The 20,551-nt window shown below is 38.8% G+C and overlaps 1 protein-coding gene across 6 annotated transcripts in view; it reads right to left on the reverse strand.

Annotated features, from left to right (window-relative positions):
• Window positions 1-20,551, reverse strand: part of LOC127415775 (receptor-type tyrosine-protein phosphatase kappa-like) — a 300,986-nt gene that overhangs the window by 111,342 nt on the left and 169,093 nt on the right. For all 6 annotated transcript variants that reach the window (XM_051654679.1, XM_051654680.1, XM_051654681.1 and 3 more), the window contains one exon: window positions 14,260-14,553. In XM_051654679.1, coding sequence (XP_051510639.1) covers window positions 14,260-14,553 — 294 coding nt within the window. The remainder of the gene's footprint in view (window positions 1-14,259; window positions 14,554-20,551) is intronic.

The raw sequence follows: 20,551 nt of genomic DNA on the forward strand, positions 1-20,551 counted from the left end.
CCTTTCCAAATCATGTCCAATCAACTGAATTTACCACAGGTGGACTCCAATCAAGTTGTAGAAACATCTCAAGGATGATCAGTGGAAACAGGATGCACCTGAGCTCAATATTGTGTGTCATGGCAAAGGCTGTGAATACTTATTTACGTGATTTTTTTCGTTTTTTTATTTTTAATAAATTTGCAAAGATTTTAAACAAACTTCTTTCACGTTGTCATTATGGGGTATTGTTTGTAGAATTTTGAGGACAATAATGAATTTAATCCATTTTGAAATAAGGCTGTAACATAACAAAATGTGGAAAAAGTGAAGCGCTGTGAATACTTTCCGGATGCACTGTACATATATACTATATATATACAGTACAGTGCAAAAGTTTTAGGCACTTGTGAAATGTTGCATAATGAGGATGTCTTCAAAAATAATGCCATAAATAGTTTTCATTTATCACTTAATGTCATACAAAGTCCAGTAAATATAAAAAAGCTAAATCAATATTTGGTGTGACCACCTTTGCCTTTAAAACAGCACCAATTCTCCTAGGTACACCTGGACACAGTTTTTCTTGGTTGTTGGCAGATAGGATGTTCCAAGCTTCTTGGAGAACTTGCCACAGTTCTTCTATGTATTTATTCTGTCTCAAATGCTTCTGTCTCTTCATGTAATCCCAGACTGACTCAATTATGTTGAGATTCAGGCTCTGTGGGGGCCAAAGCATCTGTTGTAGGACTCCTCGTTCTTCTGTTCATTTTTATTTGCAAAGGGAATCTAAAATTTATATGTCCTACTGATACACTAAAAGCAGAATATCTAAAATAACTGTTTTAAGACAAAAGTTTTTGTGAAAAGTATAATGCCCCTAATACTTTAACTTACTTATAATTTTAGAAATTATGATGTATTATTTATTTTGAATTATCTTTTCACCACAAATATTGATATGGGATTAACTGCGATTCATTTTATTAATTAATTGGCATGAAATGTAATTAAGATAATTAAACATTTTAGATTTAGGGCAGTCAATCAATTACAATCTATAACCTCTGATGTAGAATGGCCACTGAACAGACATGTGGTGCTCTTGAACATCACAGTATTATAAAGTCAATCATATAAGCAAATAAACTGCAAATTTTGCCCATAGTCTGCTGTCATCAATGCCTCCCACAAAGATCGATTATCTCTGAAAAGGAAATGCACAGAGGCAGAGAGAAAGTAAAGTGTGCTGCGGGAGGAATGTGTATTGTATGTACCCACAAGGCTTTCGCCTTGATGGACAATGACAATTAGCGATTACATTCATCCAATCTCACATTCTGCCACATCCGCAGAATCAAGGGGAAGCCGATGTCTCCTGAAATAGCCGATGTTCATTCGTGATGTAGTTTAATTGAAAATTGGCCTGCTAAATCGAGCATCGACTGCGTGTGGGCCTTTGGAGGGCCTGTGTTCAGCACCATCAGCATAATTAGGGCACACACTCATTTAGTTCATGTTAATTATAGTACTGTCTTTTTCTCTCTTTCCTCGCCCTAAGCTACCACACACCTTTATACCTACACACAAAGTCAAAGAGCACAAAAAACATACTGTTTACTGCAACCCCAACACAAACACTCACATGTACACAAAAAATGCACATGCATTGTAAAAGACAAAGAGTCCAATCTGGCTTGGGATGATTTGAGGATCATTGGATGATTTAAAATAAATAAATAAATAATGCACAAAAAATACTTCAGGACTAAGAAAAATATGCATAATGCCTAATTAAATGAATACTCCTGTAATTAACCTTAGAACGCACAGCTTACTTTACACACCTAGAATGGATACTGTATGTGCACATATATACAGTACATACATATATACAATTAGATTTATATTGTTCATAAGATTATGTGTAGTCCAGTTCGGCCCTAAAATGAGCTTGGCACCCCGAGTATAGAGGAAAGCTGCAATTCTTAAACTAACAGACTTCCTATAATTTCATATAGAATCATTAAAAACCTACAAATAAAAATAAATTCATGATCCTTTCGATATACTTAAATTTTCTGATTACAAAAAAAACTTTGAGGTCAAAGTGAGGTCTCTACAGCAATTTTCTTTTCATGAGATCTTAACTGAAATTTGACTTCAAATGTGGTCACTCCACAGAAAGTGCTTTCCTTGCTGTAACCACAGCACTCAAGTACGCCAGACTATCCTCATGCTAATTTTTTTCCAGGTCAGCGATTCCCTGCTTTACATCCAACCTGGATAACATAATAATGTCCTACGAAGAAGACTCTCTCTCCTCAGCTCACAGTGGCACCATTGGGTGTTCCTAGGGTTGCCACCCCTCCGGGATTTTCTCATTTTGTTCATTCATTATTCATTCCAGAATGCAAAATGTCCTGAAATGTGAACCTTTTACAGATGTGTTAACAATATCTGTGAGCATGATGAACTGCTTTGTCATATGACACATTGAAGTTCGATTCAATTTAGTGAATCTGTTCAGAGTATACAGTGCATCTGGAAAGTATTCACAGCGCTTCACTTTTTCCACATTTTGTTATGTTACAGCCTTATTCCAAAATGGATTAAATTCATTATTTTCCTCAAAATTCTACAAACAATACCCCATAATGACAACGTGAAAGAAGTTTGTTTGAAATCTTTGCAAATGTATTAAAAATATAAAACGAAAAAAATCACATGTACATAAGTATTCACAGCCTTTGCCATGACACTCAAAATTGAGCTCAGGTGCATCCTGTTTCCACTGATCATCCTTGAGACTTGATTGGAGTCCACCTGTGGTAAATTCAGTTGATTGGACATGATTTGGAAAGGCACACACCTGTCTATATAAGGTCCCACAGTTAACAGTGCATGTCAGAGCACAAACCAAGCCATGAAGTCCAAGGAATTGTCTGTAGACCTCCGAGACAGGGTTGTTTCGAGGCACAGATCTGGGGAAGGGTACAGAAAAATGTCTGCAGCATTGAAGGTCCCAATGAGCACAGTGGCCTCCATCATTCGTAAATGGAAGAAGTTTGGAACCACTAGGACTCTTCCTAGAGCTGGCCACCTGGCCAAACTGAGCGATCCGGGGAGAAGGGCCTTAGTCAGGGAGGTGACCAAGAACCCGATGGTTCCTCTGACAGAGCTCCAGCATTTCTCTGTGGAGAGAGGAGAACCTTCCAGAAGAACAACCATCTCTGCAGCACTTCACCAATCAGGCCTGTATGGTAGAGTGGCTAGACGGAAGACACTCCTCAGTAAAAGGCACATGACAGCCCACCTGGAGTTTGCCAAAAGGCACCTGAAGGACTCTCAGACCATGAGAAACAAAATTATCTGGTCTGATGAAACAAAGATTGAACTCTTTGGCCTGAATGGCAAGCATCATGTCTGGAGGAAACCAGGCACCGCTCATCACCTGGCCAATACTATCCCTACAGTGAAGCATGGTGGTGGCAGCATCATGCTGTGGGGATGTTTTTCAGTGGCAGGAACTGGGAGACTAGTCAGGATTGAGGGTAAGATGAATGCAGCAATGTACAGAGACATCCTTGATGAAAACCTGCTCCAGAGCGCTCTGGACCTCAGACTGGGGCGAAGGTTCATCTTCCAACAGGACAACGACCCTAAGCACACAGCCAAGATAACAAAGGAGTGGCTCCGGGACAACTCTGTGAATGTCCTTGAGTGGCCCAGCCAGAGCCTAGACTTGAACCCGACTGAACATCTCTGGAGAGATCTGAAAATGGCTGTGCACCGACGCTCCCCATCCAAACTGATGGAGCTTGAGAGGTCCTGCAAAGAAGAATGGGAGAAACTGCCCAAAAATAGGTGTGCCAAGCTTGTAGCATCATACTCAAAAAGACTTGAGGCTGTAATTGGTGCCAAAGGTGCTTCAACAAAGTATTGAGCAAAGGCTGTGAATACTTATGTACATGTGATTTTTTTTATTTATTTTTTTTATTTATTTTTATTTTTTATACATTTGCAAAGATTTCAAACAAACTTCTTTCATGTTGTCATTATGGGGTATTGTTTGTGGAATTTTGAGGAAAATAATGAATTTAATCCAGTTTGGAATAAGGCTGTAACATAACAAAATGTGGAAAAATTGAAGCGCTGTGAATACATTCCGGATGCACTGTAGCCACAAGACCAGGGGCGGATCATCCAATGGGTTTTATGGGCATGTGCCCAGGGGACAGGCCACTAGGGGGCCCATGTGAGTAAAAAATTAAAGCAAATGTAAACACGGAGACGATGCAACAACGAAATGTGTCCGAATAGTGCATGGTCATAGGGTAATGTTTGCTTACATGCGCTGAGCGTGTCATTTTTAAAGTGCTCCAGTTTCACTTTAATTTCACTTTTGCATAATTCCAAACATGTCTGCCTGCTACAAGTTAATTTAAAAATACAAATAATACCCCCCTTGGCACCGGGTACTTGTGGACAGAGGAGGTGAAGGCGTTAAAATAAGGAGCGCATTTACAGCTGTTGTGAATTCAGCTATATAGAAACACATGCCATTGTCCACAAAAAATAAGAGCTTGACAGTTTAAAACTTGATGATTTAACCGGATCACATAGTAAAGCCACGCACAAGTTAACATTGTATTACAGAAATGTATTACTATTGTATAAATTAGGGATAATCCACGGCTAGGTGTGCGTTAAACTATTTTCCACGATGTGGAGGCAGAAATCGCGATGTGGTCTTGCGTGATTACTAGATTACTTATGAAATAGTCTCCATTCATTCAGAGCTTCAGTCAGCGATGTGTGATCTTGGGCACCCTCTAGGGTACATGTTGAGCAGTGCAGCAATTTTAGATAATGTTTTCCATATTACAATATAAATCATCTTGCCTCGTCTTTCCAGACAGCAAAAGACACATCAAGTTAACTTCTCTCACCCTCTGTGTAAAACAGCTGAATGTCAAACCCTACTTTCCTTGCAAGTGCTTTGGTTGAGTAATAAAGGGCACTGTTGTGTTTTCTGTGTTTCCTGTAGCACTTCACAGTTGATTTAGAGACGGCACTGCATGACTTGATTATGTTGTTTTGTGATGTGACGGTTAATCCCAGCTCTGAGACTATATTTGCATCCGTATGTCATTTGAACAGAGGCATAAAACTCTTGCAATGTCTCATTATGGAGGACAGCAGAGTAGGAGCATTAATATAGAACAGCGATTAAAACTGACTGGAACTACAGTACCTGTGCATTAAACGGCTTTAACACACAAATTCAAACCAATCAGAATCGAGTATATGAACAGACCATGATATAATAATCAATATAATATTATATTACAGTAATATACTGTAATATTCAAGTTGACTGGGTTCCAAAAGATAATGATGATGAAAATTGGGCCGAGATCCCAACACAAAGTGGACAAAACAAAAGTTACACAGTGGACAGGTACAATGTAAATATAAAGAAGACAGTGGGGTTTTTCCTCTTTGTTTCACAGTTTTATTAATTTGTTTGTTTGTTGCTGAAGAGAAAAGGTCAGAGCTTGGTTCCTTTTAAGAGGACTTAAGTGTGAACCCTCAAAGAGTAGCCTAAGTCTAAGAACATGGGCAAAACATTACCAAATTTTGGTCAAAAGGAATCACTTACTAGGTTTTTGTTTACCACATCGCAGTTCAAATCACAGTCACCATATTTTTCAAAATACTTGATATGACTAAAAATTCAAAATACTTCAAATGACTTTTTGTCCAAATGGTGCAGCCCTAGTTACTACACAATCAAAGAGTTGATGTTATTGTTTGAATAAATGATATGCTGTTTTGTGATCATTTCCATGTCAAACAAAGAGTAAACAGTTACAAATATATATATATATATTTTATTGCTTGTTTGATTTGGCCATAAGTACTTACTTTGTTCATTGATAGGGTGTCCAGGAATTTTGGGTGTTTGGGGTGAGTGGCGGCATCAGAATTTCCTGTTACAAATTCTGGACCTCAAAAGCTTTAATGCAACCGTTGACACTCCCGAATAAGCATCTCTTTCTTCACAGCCATTATCATATTTTGTGGCAGTGGGGGCGTGGTCAAGCGTCCGTCCGGAGAGAGAGAAAGCGGTAAGGGCGTTTGCACCTGAGCTAGATTATGTTTAACACCTGTCTCTAATTCCAGTGAGCATGGGGAGAGCGGCATATAAGCAGCCACACCACCAGCAGAGAGAGAGAGAGTCTGGCACAAGGAAGGCCACGGTGCTCCTGAAGCTGTTACATTTGTTCTGTTATGTTTGTGAAGCTAATGAGTTGAAGTTACTTCGTGCCTGTGAAGCTGATGTGTTTAAGTGACTACGTGCCTGTGAAGCTGATGAGTTTGTGAAGTTGTAAAGCACTGAAGTGGCTGATTAAAGTCTTACCTGAGCCTGGAAAACCTGCTTCCCTGTGTTCTCCTTTTCCTCAAACCCCCTTACAAATGTCTACAGATTTTGTGGGCCGGTGTGACTCCTGCAGTGTCATTACAGCCAGAGGTAGTTTCACCCTTCACACCACCGTGTGACATAGAGACGCATCTCTCAACAGGCACTGAGGGATTTCAGTCTGAGGTGAAGAGGAGAAAGACCACCTGTGCTCTCTGTTGTCAGAAAGCAGCCTGTGTTGCTGGTCTCTTCTAAAGCCACAGACATACAGACAGAGAGTGATGCAGAGCGAATGTGAGACAGCAGCATCAGATGTGCCGTTACATCCTGCCCTCTGGCTATCACACACATGGGAATACCACTTTCAAACCAACACATGAAGGACACACTGAGGTTTTTCACTACACCAATTTAAAAGCAAACTAAAGCAGACAGACTGCTACAATTAGGTGATCGAGCTTACAATTTCACAAGCGTCTCATAACAGGGCTGTATGATATGGTGAAAAAACAATGGTCTGACTATTTTGGCAAATATCACAATTGTGAGTTGAACAGCAACATAATAAGCATTTAACATCTCATTTTGCTATTTAAATATCAAGGTCAAAATAACGAAAAAAGATGTAAAATCACACTAAAACAGCAGCTCGCATGTTTAACGGTGTGCAAAAAAAAAACAAAAAAAAAGAAAAGAAAAAAAAAGTGCTATGATTACTGCATTACAATCCTCAAAAAAACAGTGTAAAAAACTGTATTGACATCTGTACGTGTTCCGTCTGAATGGTGTGGATTGGAGTAAAGGTCAGTGATTCAGTTCTAGCTCTGGTTCACGCTTTTTCTCCAGACATCATTATAGACATTGTTCTGACTTGTGAAATTATGATAGACTTCTAGATAGATTTGACTTCTCATTTATTTAACAGGGAATTATGGAAGTATGATTCATTTGTTATTTTAGGGACATGGCTAGACATTTGCACAAAATATAAAAAGGGTGAGGCAATGATGCCTGGAACATTGACATAATGCGTTTTCTTGAAACTAACTGTAACCCACCTCAACACACAAACATTAAAGCTAAAAAATAATCATGATAAACTCATTAGTCAAACTCAGTAATCGCCTAACCAGTTATAGGACAAGTCGACTAGATGACCATTCCACACTGAATGATGAGCTCAAAACACACACACACGCACACACACACACACACACACAAACACATTAATCAAATAAAGGCTTGGGCACTTTGGTGAGTCAATTCTCGTGACATCTTTAAATGGGAAGAATAAGAACGTTTAGCTTGCGCTCAGAGATACAAGAGATGATGTTCGCTCAGGAAGTTGCGCCTCCTTCTCCATTTTGCAATATGCATACCCACAACAAAGATAAACTATGCTGCCAAACATAATACAAATTGATAAATATGCATATGCCATGCGAGAGCTAGACAATAAACTTTAGCAGGAAGCTAAGTGACAGACAGAGAGAGAGAGAGAGAGAGATGTGAATTTAAACAGAGCACTTGGGCAGACTGGCACCAATCTAAATGTAATTGTGTAAATTCACCGGTTCCACTCAGTTCTCCCTGTCCGAGGTGAGATAAGCGTGTGATTGGCTAGAGGCAAATGAAAAAAGCCAGTGAGCCTTCCATCTAAATCCACGTCTAAAGCAGACCTGGAAAAACGTCTTTTGCCCAAAAAATAAATAAAAAAAATAAAAAATAATGAAACTTCAAATGCGGTTGATGGGGAGGAGAGGAGTTCCTGTTTGAATGTCAATCTGAGAGCGAGCGAGCGAGCGAGAGGCTGTGGCATTGTGCCATCATTGGGACATGGAGAGGCTCTTTGTAATGAAACGCTGCATATACTCCTCTTTAGGATTAGATTGAAAGTGGACAGAAATGTGTCAGTCAGTAGAGATTTTTCTATACTGTTCATACTATGGTAGATCTATCTGTGTGGATAACAGTGGGCAGGACTGCATTCTGTCAGTTACATGTGAGAGTGAGTAGAAACATTGAGTAATGCAAAAATACAGAGCAAGATGTGTCCCATTAAGGCAAGGAAAAACTTGTTATTAAAAGAATATTCCAGGTTCAATACAAGTTAAGCTCAATCGACAGCATTTGTGGCATAATACTGATTACCACAAAAATGTATTTCTTTTAAAAAAGCAAAAATCTGTGTTCCAGTGAGACACTTACAATGGAAGTCAATCTGTAAACGTTAAAATACTCACTGTTTCAAAAGTATAGATGTGGAAAGTTAGAGCCAATTTTACAACTTTGTTGCCATGAAGATCAGGGGCAATGTTAGGATCAGTTGACATTCGGGGCTTAGCTCAGACCTCTGTGGATATGGGGCCATACTTTGATGAAATATCGGAATATAATACACTATAATAAAAATTGGAATACATCTGTGAGGTGTCATTTATATAGTAAACTAGAAAAATCTCACTAACTTTTGTCTCACTCTTAGACATGCTCAAAGATCAGAAATTGCACACTTTTTTGTCCCTTTCAGCTTTCTGTAGTTTGACACACATTGTGTACGGCTGTATACAGTTTTCATTGATTCATCGAGTGCTTAAAGGAGCAATATGTTATATATATTCTGTACTAAAATATAAAATTACTATGATATGTTTTCAGAGATTTAGGAAACATGCTAAGTTGAAATACTGGCTTCTCCGAAGACAATGCTACAGCCAGTATATTCTACTTTGAAATGTACGTTCCAGGCCGGAATTTCTGTTTGTGTTTTGGCCTGTGTGATCCCGCCCACTGCCCATTTCCCAATAGTATTTCGACATCCCGGGTTGCCAAATTTGAAACAAGTTAACAGACAAACACAGCATGCTGCACCCGTGGAATTCAGCAATACATCTAGCTAACATTGACAGAGTTATAAAAAATCCACATGAGCTGGTTTATAATTTGCAAACAATAAAAACATTGCAAACGTATACATTAGCTGATCAACTTACAGTGTAAGGCTCGTCGCTTGCCGTTGTCAGTTTGCTCGATCCTGTTGCGTGTCCTCAACCTGGCAACCTGCGTAAGCTTCAAGTCTGGGGAGGAGGGGGCGGGGGAGACAACTCTCTCCAATATTTTTAATTTGGACTGCAGTACCCATTTTAAATGCTTGATGTCAATGTTACATATTGCTCCTTTAAGTTAATTTACAAGAAAGCAATTAGTAAATAGGCTAAATAGGTACAAGAGATGAAAAATAATAGCTAGATCTGCTAAAGTTGGCTAGGTTTATTGCATCGCGTCTTAGGCTATGTTCAGGCAAATCTGAATTTTTTGAGGCAGACTGTCCGCACTATTAATGGCAAGTGATCAAATCAGATTTGCGCATTCAGACATAACCAACCTATTTGCACGGGTTGCTTTGGTAACGACATAGGCATACCCAAATGACGATGCTTTCAAAACAGATGCGGGAAAAATGGAAGTGCATCATCTCGCTCTCCAAATAAGCGCCCTGTCCAGTCACGGTGCAGAACTCTTCCGTCACACAAGAAAAACTCAGCGACGGAGGAGGCTAGTAAATACTGTGATGTTCCTTGCTACAGTCACTGATTTTTGACGTCATTGTTGTGTGTTGCGTTAAGAGTGACGCAAAAGACCATTTGAAATCCGATTTGAGCAGCCAGAGCGCCCGGACTGAGACGCATCTGAAAAAATCAGATTTAAATCGCATTTGAAACCACCTCCCGATGTGGTTTGAATCAGATTTCTTGCTGTCCAGACTATAAAAACTCTGGATACAATCTGGATATGCAAAAAATTGGATTTTTAGTGGCAGTCTGAACATAGCTTTAAAGAATTTTGCTAAAAACGCAAATGTCCTGGCTCGTGACTTCGTGAGCAAATTCCTCGAGTACATCTGTATATATTACTTCTTGTTTTCAGGGTTATATATCTAAATATTTGGTACTTACTGCATCTGGATGGACCAATTCAACACAGTTTCCAAGACACAGCCACAATCGCGTGCCACAAGCTCTCTTCTTGCATACGCACACAAAGCTACATGAGAGCTGGAAAGCAGCTGCAGACAAGACAGTGCGTGTGCACAGAATTGAGTCTGTATTTGTTGTTATCAATAAAGAAATCCTCTTTCAGCTAATCATGTTAATTTTATCCTCTTTGTACATTATGAAAATATTAATTAATATTTACAAACTTTATTTTAGCACTATTTTTTTCTCTCATTTTTGTCACATTTTAGCTTTTAAAAATGTACAAATTCCATGTATTCCATCACTTAATATCATGTCTTGAAATTGCATATATTACTGTATATACTGCATACAGTTGAGGTCAGAAGTTTACATACACCTTAGCCAAATACATTTAAACTCAGTTTTTCACAATTCCTGACATTTAATAGTAGAAAACATTCCCTGTCTTAGGTCAGTTAGGATCACTACTTTATTTTAAGAATGTGAAATGTCAGAATAATAGTAGAGAGAATTATTTATTTAAACTTTTATTTCTTTCATCACATTCCCATTGCCGTGGGCCTGGGAAGACAGGCCGTCAGTGATACTGCCGCCCCACGCGCTGTGGACTTTGGAGGGGAGCGTGAGTGGCCGACTAACCCAGCCCGTGCCTGGGCTATCCTATGGACACTACCCCAGCCCTTTCACAGAGCCCCATTCATCGCGAGGATGCCATATTCCCCCTTTTATTATGAACACTATTCCCCCTTGGACACTTGGACATTGTTTCCAATAAATGCCTCTCCGAGGCTTGACGCCACACCCACTGTGTCTGTCTCTTGCTCACCCTGCCACAGTATGTACATTTCTGACTCACTGGAATTGTGATATAGTCAATTAAAAGTGAAACAATCTGTCTGTAAACAATTGTTGGAAAAATTACTTGTGTCATATGCAAACTAGATGTCCTAAACGACATGCCAAAACTATTTTCAACAAAATTAGCTATATTGTGATATATACTGTATATAAACATGATTTTTGTCATACCACCCCGCCCTACTCTTCTTTTTCTCCTTGTCCCTCTCTCCACCGGAAGACAGTGGTCACTCCGTGCCTCCCCATACGAGCTGTATATCTGTCCTCACAGAGTCTCATCATGTTTAATAAGGGCACCATGGCAACCCATGGAGAGAATTGCATCACAGTAGCGGTGCTCAGATGAAGGCACAGGGCACTTCTGCACAGAGTGTTTGCTATTTTATAAGGGCAGTGGTATACCACACATGGTATGATTAACCTATACTCATGCAATACCCAACACACACACACACGCACACAGAGCTCATAATGGTGAGTGGCACGTACGATAGCTGCCCCGCACGCTCGCTTGTTTGCTTTATTTTCCAATTATGTTTCTGAAGAAGCTCCAGGCAATTATATTATGTTCAAATACAACACACTGAGGAGAAAAAAAAAAAAAAACCTTTTCATTGAAGGTGTGTTGCAATAGGAACAGGAGGACTTTAGTTTCAATGCCATTTGAGGCTTTTTTCTGAGATTGCAGTTGAACCCGAACCTCCATCAGCTCCAGGGGAGCCCGAAGGCTGTGTTTTGTCCCTTCACTGTGTGTTTACGTGTGTGTAAGTTATAAGTAGGAGTGTATTCAACAAAGAAACCCCAAATACCTGTGCAAACTTGGCACAAATGGTAAAACAAAATGTTCCTGGCATTCACACTTGAAAGTGCATTCACACTGACAACAATTGGCAGCAATATAGCAACCAGAAGTTATTTACAGTATGGCCAATGAGAGTTGGTGATTTGACATGGCATGAGCGACAGAGACCACTGGCGATGTGACAAAGCTGAGCAGAGTTTAACATTGTACAAATGTGCAGTAATGAGATTTACCGAGTACCACTGACTAGGTTTCCATCCATGTACTTTGATGCAAATTTTGGGAAATCGCATAAAAAATGCTGGATGGGAACACTTAGAAGCAAATAAAACCTTTAAAATGTGCTTAAAAATGTATACACTTGAGGAGGGTCATGTTTATGTTGTTTACTACATTATATTGTGTGATATATCGGCATTAAATCGGGCTATTGGCCAACCTCCTCTCTGGATATCGGCATCGTTAAATAAAAAACCCATTTTGCTCGACCACTATCTAACATATAAAACAAAAGAGTAATCAATTACTTGAAATTTAGAATTTAAGTTCAACCATCTAGATTAAAAAAAATGACAAAAAATATTTGCACTCACACACTGAAACATACTTTCCAAGTCTTCTTAAGTGATACAGTTATTTAAAATAATGTCAGAATTTTATTTTTGGGTGAACTATTCCTTTGACAACATCATGCTAAGCATTAAAGAGTTGTAATGGCAACATTTAGGTGAGAGAAGCAGTTTTATTGTGGCCCACGGCAGGCAAAGGCACAAATTAAAATCAAATTGCAATATTTGTGTAGTGTTTTAACTAATCTAATATTTAAAGCTGAATGAGTACTCAATTAATCAATAAATCATGCACATCCCTACTTTAGATGTTGCTCTGTTTATTCATCTGAAACGTCAGAACCAAAGCTTGTCGTCAAAACCTCCCAGGACTGCCTGATACACTTTTGTTCACAGATATAAAGCATCTACCGCAGATCACAATCAAACATGAGGTTCATCAGAGCATTTTGTCTGCACGTTCTAAACTACAAGTTGTTTATTACACTGAACTAAAGAGCAACAGTGGCTTCCCCAGTGGCTACATTTTGTGTAAGTTTCCCTGGAAATTATGAATTTGTTCTCTTGATCTATGAGATGGAATTGTCTTCGTGATATTTCAATTTTTAGCAGAAATTACATTTTTAACAGGGATGGAAACATAGATAATGGGAGCGTATACAGTAGAGTTCACATGATCCGCCATCTGATACAGTTGTACACTGCCACTGAGTTGAAACTAAGGATGTCCAAAACTACTTGGACTTGACTAATCGACTCATCTATCTTAAGGAATCGCTATATACTGTAACTATGCTGGATTAGGGTCCTACCCATCAGACATGTAAATGGGTTCTTGTGTTTAAAAGCAGCTGGATAGTGCCTCAAGATGCGTTTTTTAAAGTTGAACTATTCATCTAGTTCAGCACTCATGTCGCAAGGTGCTAAAAAAAGCAGAGACATAGAGATATGCGATACTGTCAAAAATGTTTTCACAAAAAAAAAAAAAAAATCATATTGTTTGATATCGATATTTATCACAATATACATTTCATACCATTAATCAGGAAGGAAAAAAATTCCAAGTTTTTTTTAGACCTCAAGAATGAATGTAAACTTGTTTAACAAGTAACTCCACAGGTTAGAGAAATATACTCAGTTTAGGATTTAATCTTACATAAGGTGTGTGATCTCTTCTTGATCAAATTTAACCAATTTCATTGTCTTCAGCAGACATTTGACTCCACTGAAAGACTTTCTTGTGATGCTCCACATTCCAGCTCAGTATGTGGCGGTAATGCACCTTAAGCTGGATTGCCAACCGCCAATAAACATCACAAGAAGAATAAGAAAGACTTTCTTGACAACTAAACTTGACGACTTAATTATTTGGTTGTTGGAAGATTAGTCGACTATACTAGTCGATTAGTCGACATGACCATCCTGACCCATCTCTAATAAGAATGCTTACTAGCAACCAAACACAAATGACTTGCCAACATCCAGTGTTAAGAAAGTGTGAACATACCTTTTATGCCGAGCGATACACATATTAGAAATCACATGTACTCGTTAAAACATCATGACTCGCAAAGGAAAATAATTAGAAACTGAATGCTATAGCAGGGAAGCCCAAGCAGCAAAGAGTTTAATGTTCTCACTAACCTGCACACTTGGTTCTGGTGATGAGAGCAGGCCCAGGTTGTCCGGTTCCCCCCTCGCCTGGCCGGGTCAGCAGCACTCGGATCTCATACTCAGTGTCCGGGTCCAGGTGCCAGAGCTTGTAATTGGGCGAGTTGACTGCATGGGTCTCCGTCCAGCTTCCAGATGTCATCCTGTACTCTACTTCCTTCAGTATAATGGGCCCATCCCCAAATATAGAGTTAGCATTCAGCTGGATTAGCAGGTATGTCGGGCCGACGGCCAGCAGCTGTGGTGGGGCGATGGGTCTCGGTGGCTCTGGAGGAAGAAAGACAAGTCTATAAACAAATCTTGTATCAGAAAGAAAGGCGACCTAGTCTCATAGAATGAATGTTACTACAACTACATTTTTGCAAATTGAGTTTATCATGCCTCGTTCTATGTATGGCTGCAGTTTACTAGTAAAATGAACACTAGAGGCGCTACAACAACTGTGTTTTTTATTCTCTTTTATTCTCATGTCTACAATGGCTGATTATGACTTTATAAACACTTATTTTGCACACTATTACTTATACACTGCTATGTTATTTGAAACACATATTTTGGAAAACGATACATTTTAACGCTTGTATTACAGTGAAGGGGGCGGGTTTAGCCCTGTCTCTTTGGCCTATTGATGAGTTGAATACATTCACTAGTAATTGTTATAATCAATTGTTAAATCAAAACATTTTTAGTCATGTGCATTTAGTCTGGTTATGTTATGAATGTTGCAGGTCATTTGTGTATTTTACCTCTGAGCGGTGACTGAGGGTCTGATCTATGTCAGGAATGCAGTAACAGTGCTTCCTCATTTAGCCCGTCTCCCAGAGGACAAATATACATGTGAGTTAACTATTTCATTGATCACTTATTCAGTTTAAGTAAGAGTTAAGATTTAGGACATTAATTACTGACACAAATACATTCTTAGCATTCATCACTAAAATAATATTTCTGCCTAACTTTTCTCTGTTGCATTTGGACATATTGTTCTATTTTTTAGAATTTGAGCCATGACAACCTTGAGAAAATGTTTGTGTTCTGTCTAATGATGTCATTACAGAGACTGTTTGTAGTTTTGAGAATCATGTGACTCAAAGGAACTGGACGCCAGTATAAAGTCTAAAGAGAAGACTCACCCCTGACTCCTTTCTACCTACCAGCTTCATTTATTTTCTTGAAAATATAATCTTTGAATGATTGCATTCACGTAGTTAAACAGAACACCGTGGTTTTAAGATTTCTAGAATTGTCTGTACTGTTCACCTATCAGATTTCCATACTCATAAGAGATTATGTCAGTTAATTTGCATATGCCTATAATTAATTGTGTCTCTGCAATCTAAGTTAGTTCGAGGTTAGATCCTCAACTCATTTTCTCTTTCTGTCTTTTGCCTTTGGAAATGTGGAGAACTTTGTCTTCAGTTAACTCTCTCTCTTGATTGAACTTCAACATTGACTCCTGGTCTTTATTGTTCATACTAGTCTCTTTACTGGGTATAACTGTATTTCCTTACAACAGACCCACCTATATTTACACACTTATTCCAACATGATTAGCTTGCACGGTAGCTCACCAACCAAGCATGCAAGCTGACAATGAGACAAAAGTGTCATTGAAGCGACACAAAATAACATGGTTGTTTCAGAAAATGTGCTTTCCATTTCACATTTGCTTTTAGGACACTATCTGTTAGGTTTAGGTGTTGTTTTACGGTAAGGATGTCTGTTTTGTTCTCTCATTTGCTTTTAGGACTATTGGTTAGGATTAGGTTAGTAGGTTATAAGTTTTAGGTTAGGGAGGTACGTTCTACACATTAAAACCTACATCTACTATTCACCTTAAAAACTTTGATTACAACATCATTTCATTCGCTTTTGGCGTCCCCCACTGGACATTTCACTGGGAAACTGCAGCGAAACATGTAACGAGGCACGCGATTTCGTTTTGCAAAAATGTTGCCATGGTCACGAAATGCTCATGAGATCAGGCTGAAGAAAGACCAAGTTTTGTGTGAATACTACCTGACCTTATAACCTGAACAATCCAAATCTTGTTTACTGTATATAGTTAAATGTCCACATATTCAAACAGGACATATTTAAATAAACATAATTTTGTAGCATACTGAACATTTGTAAGGGAACAATTCAATTCTTTTGTTTATTTTATTTTTTTATTTTTTGGTTTTGTTTGTCATAATTTAGTTTTTCACAACCATTTTACAACCTCTCTCTAAACCTTAAATTTGCAAAGGCCGTTTATGCTACTGTGCCTTTAAGATGTTTAAATGTTTATATGGCATGATTGGATAACTTTTGCATTTGAAATGAGTAGCAACACCTTCACCATTACATGTTGTTTATTTATGAATGAGTCATTTCCGCAGTTTAGATATATAGAGAGAGACAAGATACTGCAACAATATATACCCACAAATAATGGCACTATTGCACCACACTGAACAATACAGATGGCTGTATTTAGTAAGGATACATTTGGCTAGGCCGAAGGAAGGAACAAAACTGAAAGCATTATTCCGTCTACACTTTCTACACGTCTACTGATTTTTGGAACTATAAAAATCACTTTGGTGCTATTTTAACATCATATTCACATGTGCGGGAGTTTGGACAGCAAAGTAAAAAACGGTTGATGACTCTGTGACTATGAATAAATCATCCAAGATGGAGAAAGTGCTTTGCAGCATAGAAGAGCCCTTCAACTTCAAAACAAGGATCTTAGCCATGGATACAAGTGTCAGTACAAGATATCCTGAAAAACAAACTGATGCTTGATTTGGGGACACGAAACGGCATTCAACACAAATTATTTCACTTCCGTAATGTGATGTACTTAAACTTACACAATAGCTATGTACGGCTTCAGAGGCGGAAAATGGTATTATATTTGAATGAAAGATTATTAGGACAAGCATTTTGTTTCTTTAGGATAACTTGCCCTGATGAATCCTTCACAATAAGAAAAGGGTTGATTTTGATTTCAGGTTTACTTTGGAAGTTCCTCACTAGCAGAGACAATTTATCTAATAATTCTCTAATCAGCATCATATTTATTTTCTTGATCAGTTGTTAAGTGTTTAAAAGCTGTGAGACTATCCACCAGACGGACAGACAGCTCAAGCTGTTTAGCACTGGAGTGATCAAATGGAGACACACACACACACACACACGTTCACACCACAGATGGCTCCTGAACTCTATTTGTTTCAGCTAATTAAGCAGTCCAGATGAACTAACGCGGTGATCACACGCCTGTTGCTTTTTCCTAAATATTCAGAAATGCATGTATGAAAAAGTATTAGCATTTGAAATACTAAAACACACAACATGTGCTTAAATATGTAGTAATTTCCTTGCTCTTTGGAAAGGTTTTAATGAAAATGTGTGTCCTAAATATTGTTATTATATATTAATGGGTATAGAAAAACAATATGGCACTCCTGTATGTTATTTATTATTAATAAAATATTTACCACCATTGACCAATCAAGTTTTAAATTACAAATACATATACATATTTTCACTATACTGTATATTTATTACACAGCTCTGTGTAATATTTGATTAAACTGATGGTAAATGATGGTAAATATGTTTGTGAAAAGATAACACACACACACACACACACACACACACACACACACACTTTACATTCTGTATATGGGTGTTTCTTCAAGTTCTGCCAATTTCATGTTGAGTATACATGTGCATCTCAATAAATTAGAATGTCGTGGAAAAGTTCATTTATTTCAGTAATTCAACTCAAATTGTGAAACTCGTGTATTAAATAAATTCAATGCACACAGACTGAAGTAGTTTAAGTCTTTGGTTCTTTTAATTGTGATGATTTTGGCTCACATTTAACAAATACCCACCAATTCACTATCTCAAAAAATTTGAATACATCATAAAACCAATAAAAAAAACATTTTTAGTGAATTGTTGGCCTTCTGGAAAGTATGTTCATTTACTGTATATGTACTCAATACTTGGTAGGGGCTCCTTTTGTTTAATTACTGCCTCAATTCGGCGTGGCATGGAGGTGATCAGTTTGTGGCACTGCTGAGGTGGTATGGAAGCCCAGGTTTCTTTGACAGTGGCCTTCAGCTCATCTGCATTTTTTGGTCTCTTGTTTCTCATTTTCCTCTTGACAATACCCCATAGATTCTCTATGGGGTTCAGGTCTGGTGAGTTTGCTGGCCAGTCAAGCACACCAATACCATGGTCATTTAACCACCTTTTGGTGCTTTTGGCAGTGTGGGCAGGTGCCAAATCCTGCTGGAAAATGAAATCAGCATCTTTAAAAAGCTGGTCAGCAGAAGGAAGCATGAAGTGCTCCAAAATTTCTTGGTAAATGGGTGCAGTGACTTTGGTTTTCAAAAAACACAATGGACCAACACCAGCAGATGACATTGCACCCCAAATCATCACAGACTGTGGAAACTTAACACTGGACTTCAAGCAACTTGGGCTATGAGCTTCTCCACCCTTCCTCCAGACTCTAGGACCTTGGTTACCAAATGAAATACAAAACTTGCTCTCATCTGAAAAGAGGACTTTGGACCACTGGGCAACATTCCAGTTCTTCTTCTCCTTAGCCCAGGTAAGACACCTCTGACGTTGTCTGTGGTTCAGGAGTGGCTTGACAAGAGGAATACGACAACTGTAGCCAAATTCCTTGACACGTCTGTGAGTGGTGGCTCTTGATGCCTTGACCCCAGCCTCAGTCCATTCCTTGTGAAGTTCACCCAAATTCTTGAATCGATTTTGCTTGACAATCCTCATAAGGCTGCGGTTCTCTCGGTTGGTTGTGCATCTTTTTCTTCCACACTTTTTCCTTCCACTCAACTTTCTGTTAACATGCTTGGATACAGCACTCTGTGAACAGCCAGCTTCTTTGGCAATGAATGTTTGTGGCTTACCCTCCTTGTGAAGGGTGTCAATGATTGTCTTCTGGACAACTGTCAGATCAGCAGTCTTCCCCATGATTGTGTAGCCTAGTGAACCAAACTGAGAGACCATTTTGAAGGCTCAGGAAACCTTTGCAGGTGTTTTGAGTTGATTAGCTGATTGGCATGTCACCATATTCTAATTTTTTGAGATAGTGAATTGGTGGGTTTTTGTTAAATGTGAGCCAAAATCATCACAATTAAAAGAACCAAAGACTTAAACTACTTCAGTCTGTGTGCATTGAATTTATTTAATACACGAGTTTCACAATTTGAGTTGAATTACTGAAATAAATGAACTTTTCCACGACATTCTAATTTATTGAGATCCACCTGTATACATAAACTTTTTGTTATATAAAGATCTCATTAAAACTGAATTGGAAACTTTTTATCATTTCTTCATCATTTATTTCTGGTTCTTTTCAAATGTCTTTTATGAGTAGGTTTTATTCTTGTCCCAGACTTAAAATCCATTATAAAAACAGTAGTTATTACATGTTTAAAACTATGATCATCTAAATAAAGAGAGAAATAAACACAAACCATTTCAATATTTGTGTGAAAATGATTTTTTATTGTTTTGACTGTTGTGACATCACTTCCAGCACACCAAACTATTTTGCCCCTAGTAAAATAAACGTTAAAATAAACGAAAAGTTCAAAAGTTAGTGTACTTGTTAATCAAGTGGACACAAGTGTCAGCGAAGAGCATACCTGAGATGAAATATGAGACAAAACGTCATGGTTACTGGTGTAACCTCCGTTCCCTGATGGAGGGAACGAGACATTGGTGTCGATGTAGTGACACTAGGGGTCACTCTTGGGAGCCCGAGACACCTCTGGTCTTTGATAAAAGGCCAATGAAAATTGGCGAGTGGTATTTGCATGCCACTCCCCCGAACATACGGGTATAAAAGGAGCTGGTATGCAACCACTCATTCAGGTTTTACGCTGAGGAGCCGATATAAGGTCCGGCCATTTCAGCGGGTAGTTCAGCGTTGTGGCAGGAGGGACCAACGTCTCGTTCCCTCCATCAGGGAACGGAGGTTACACCAGTAACCATGACGTTCCCTATCTGTCACTCACTCGACGTTGGTGTCGATGTAGTGACACTAGGGGTCCCTATACAAAACGCCACAAGGCTGAACTGTGTTACGTGAACTGGCGGTGTGTGGTGGGCAGACTTGCTGTGTGCCTCATAGCCAGCACACCAGGTCGACACGTAACCTCCCCCAACACAGTTATGAGTGTCGAACGGCCCTTTTTGGGGACAAGTCGACTACCCAGAGATAGAG

This window comes from Myxocyprinus asiaticus, chromosome 25 (assembly GCF_019703515.2).
Source record: "Myxocyprinus asiaticus isolate MX2 ecotype Aquarium Trade chromosome 25, UBuf_Myxa_2, whole genome shotgun sequence".
NCBI lineage: Eukaryota > Metazoa > Chordata > Actinopteri > Cypriniformes > Catostomidae > Myxocyprinus > Myxocyprinus asiaticus.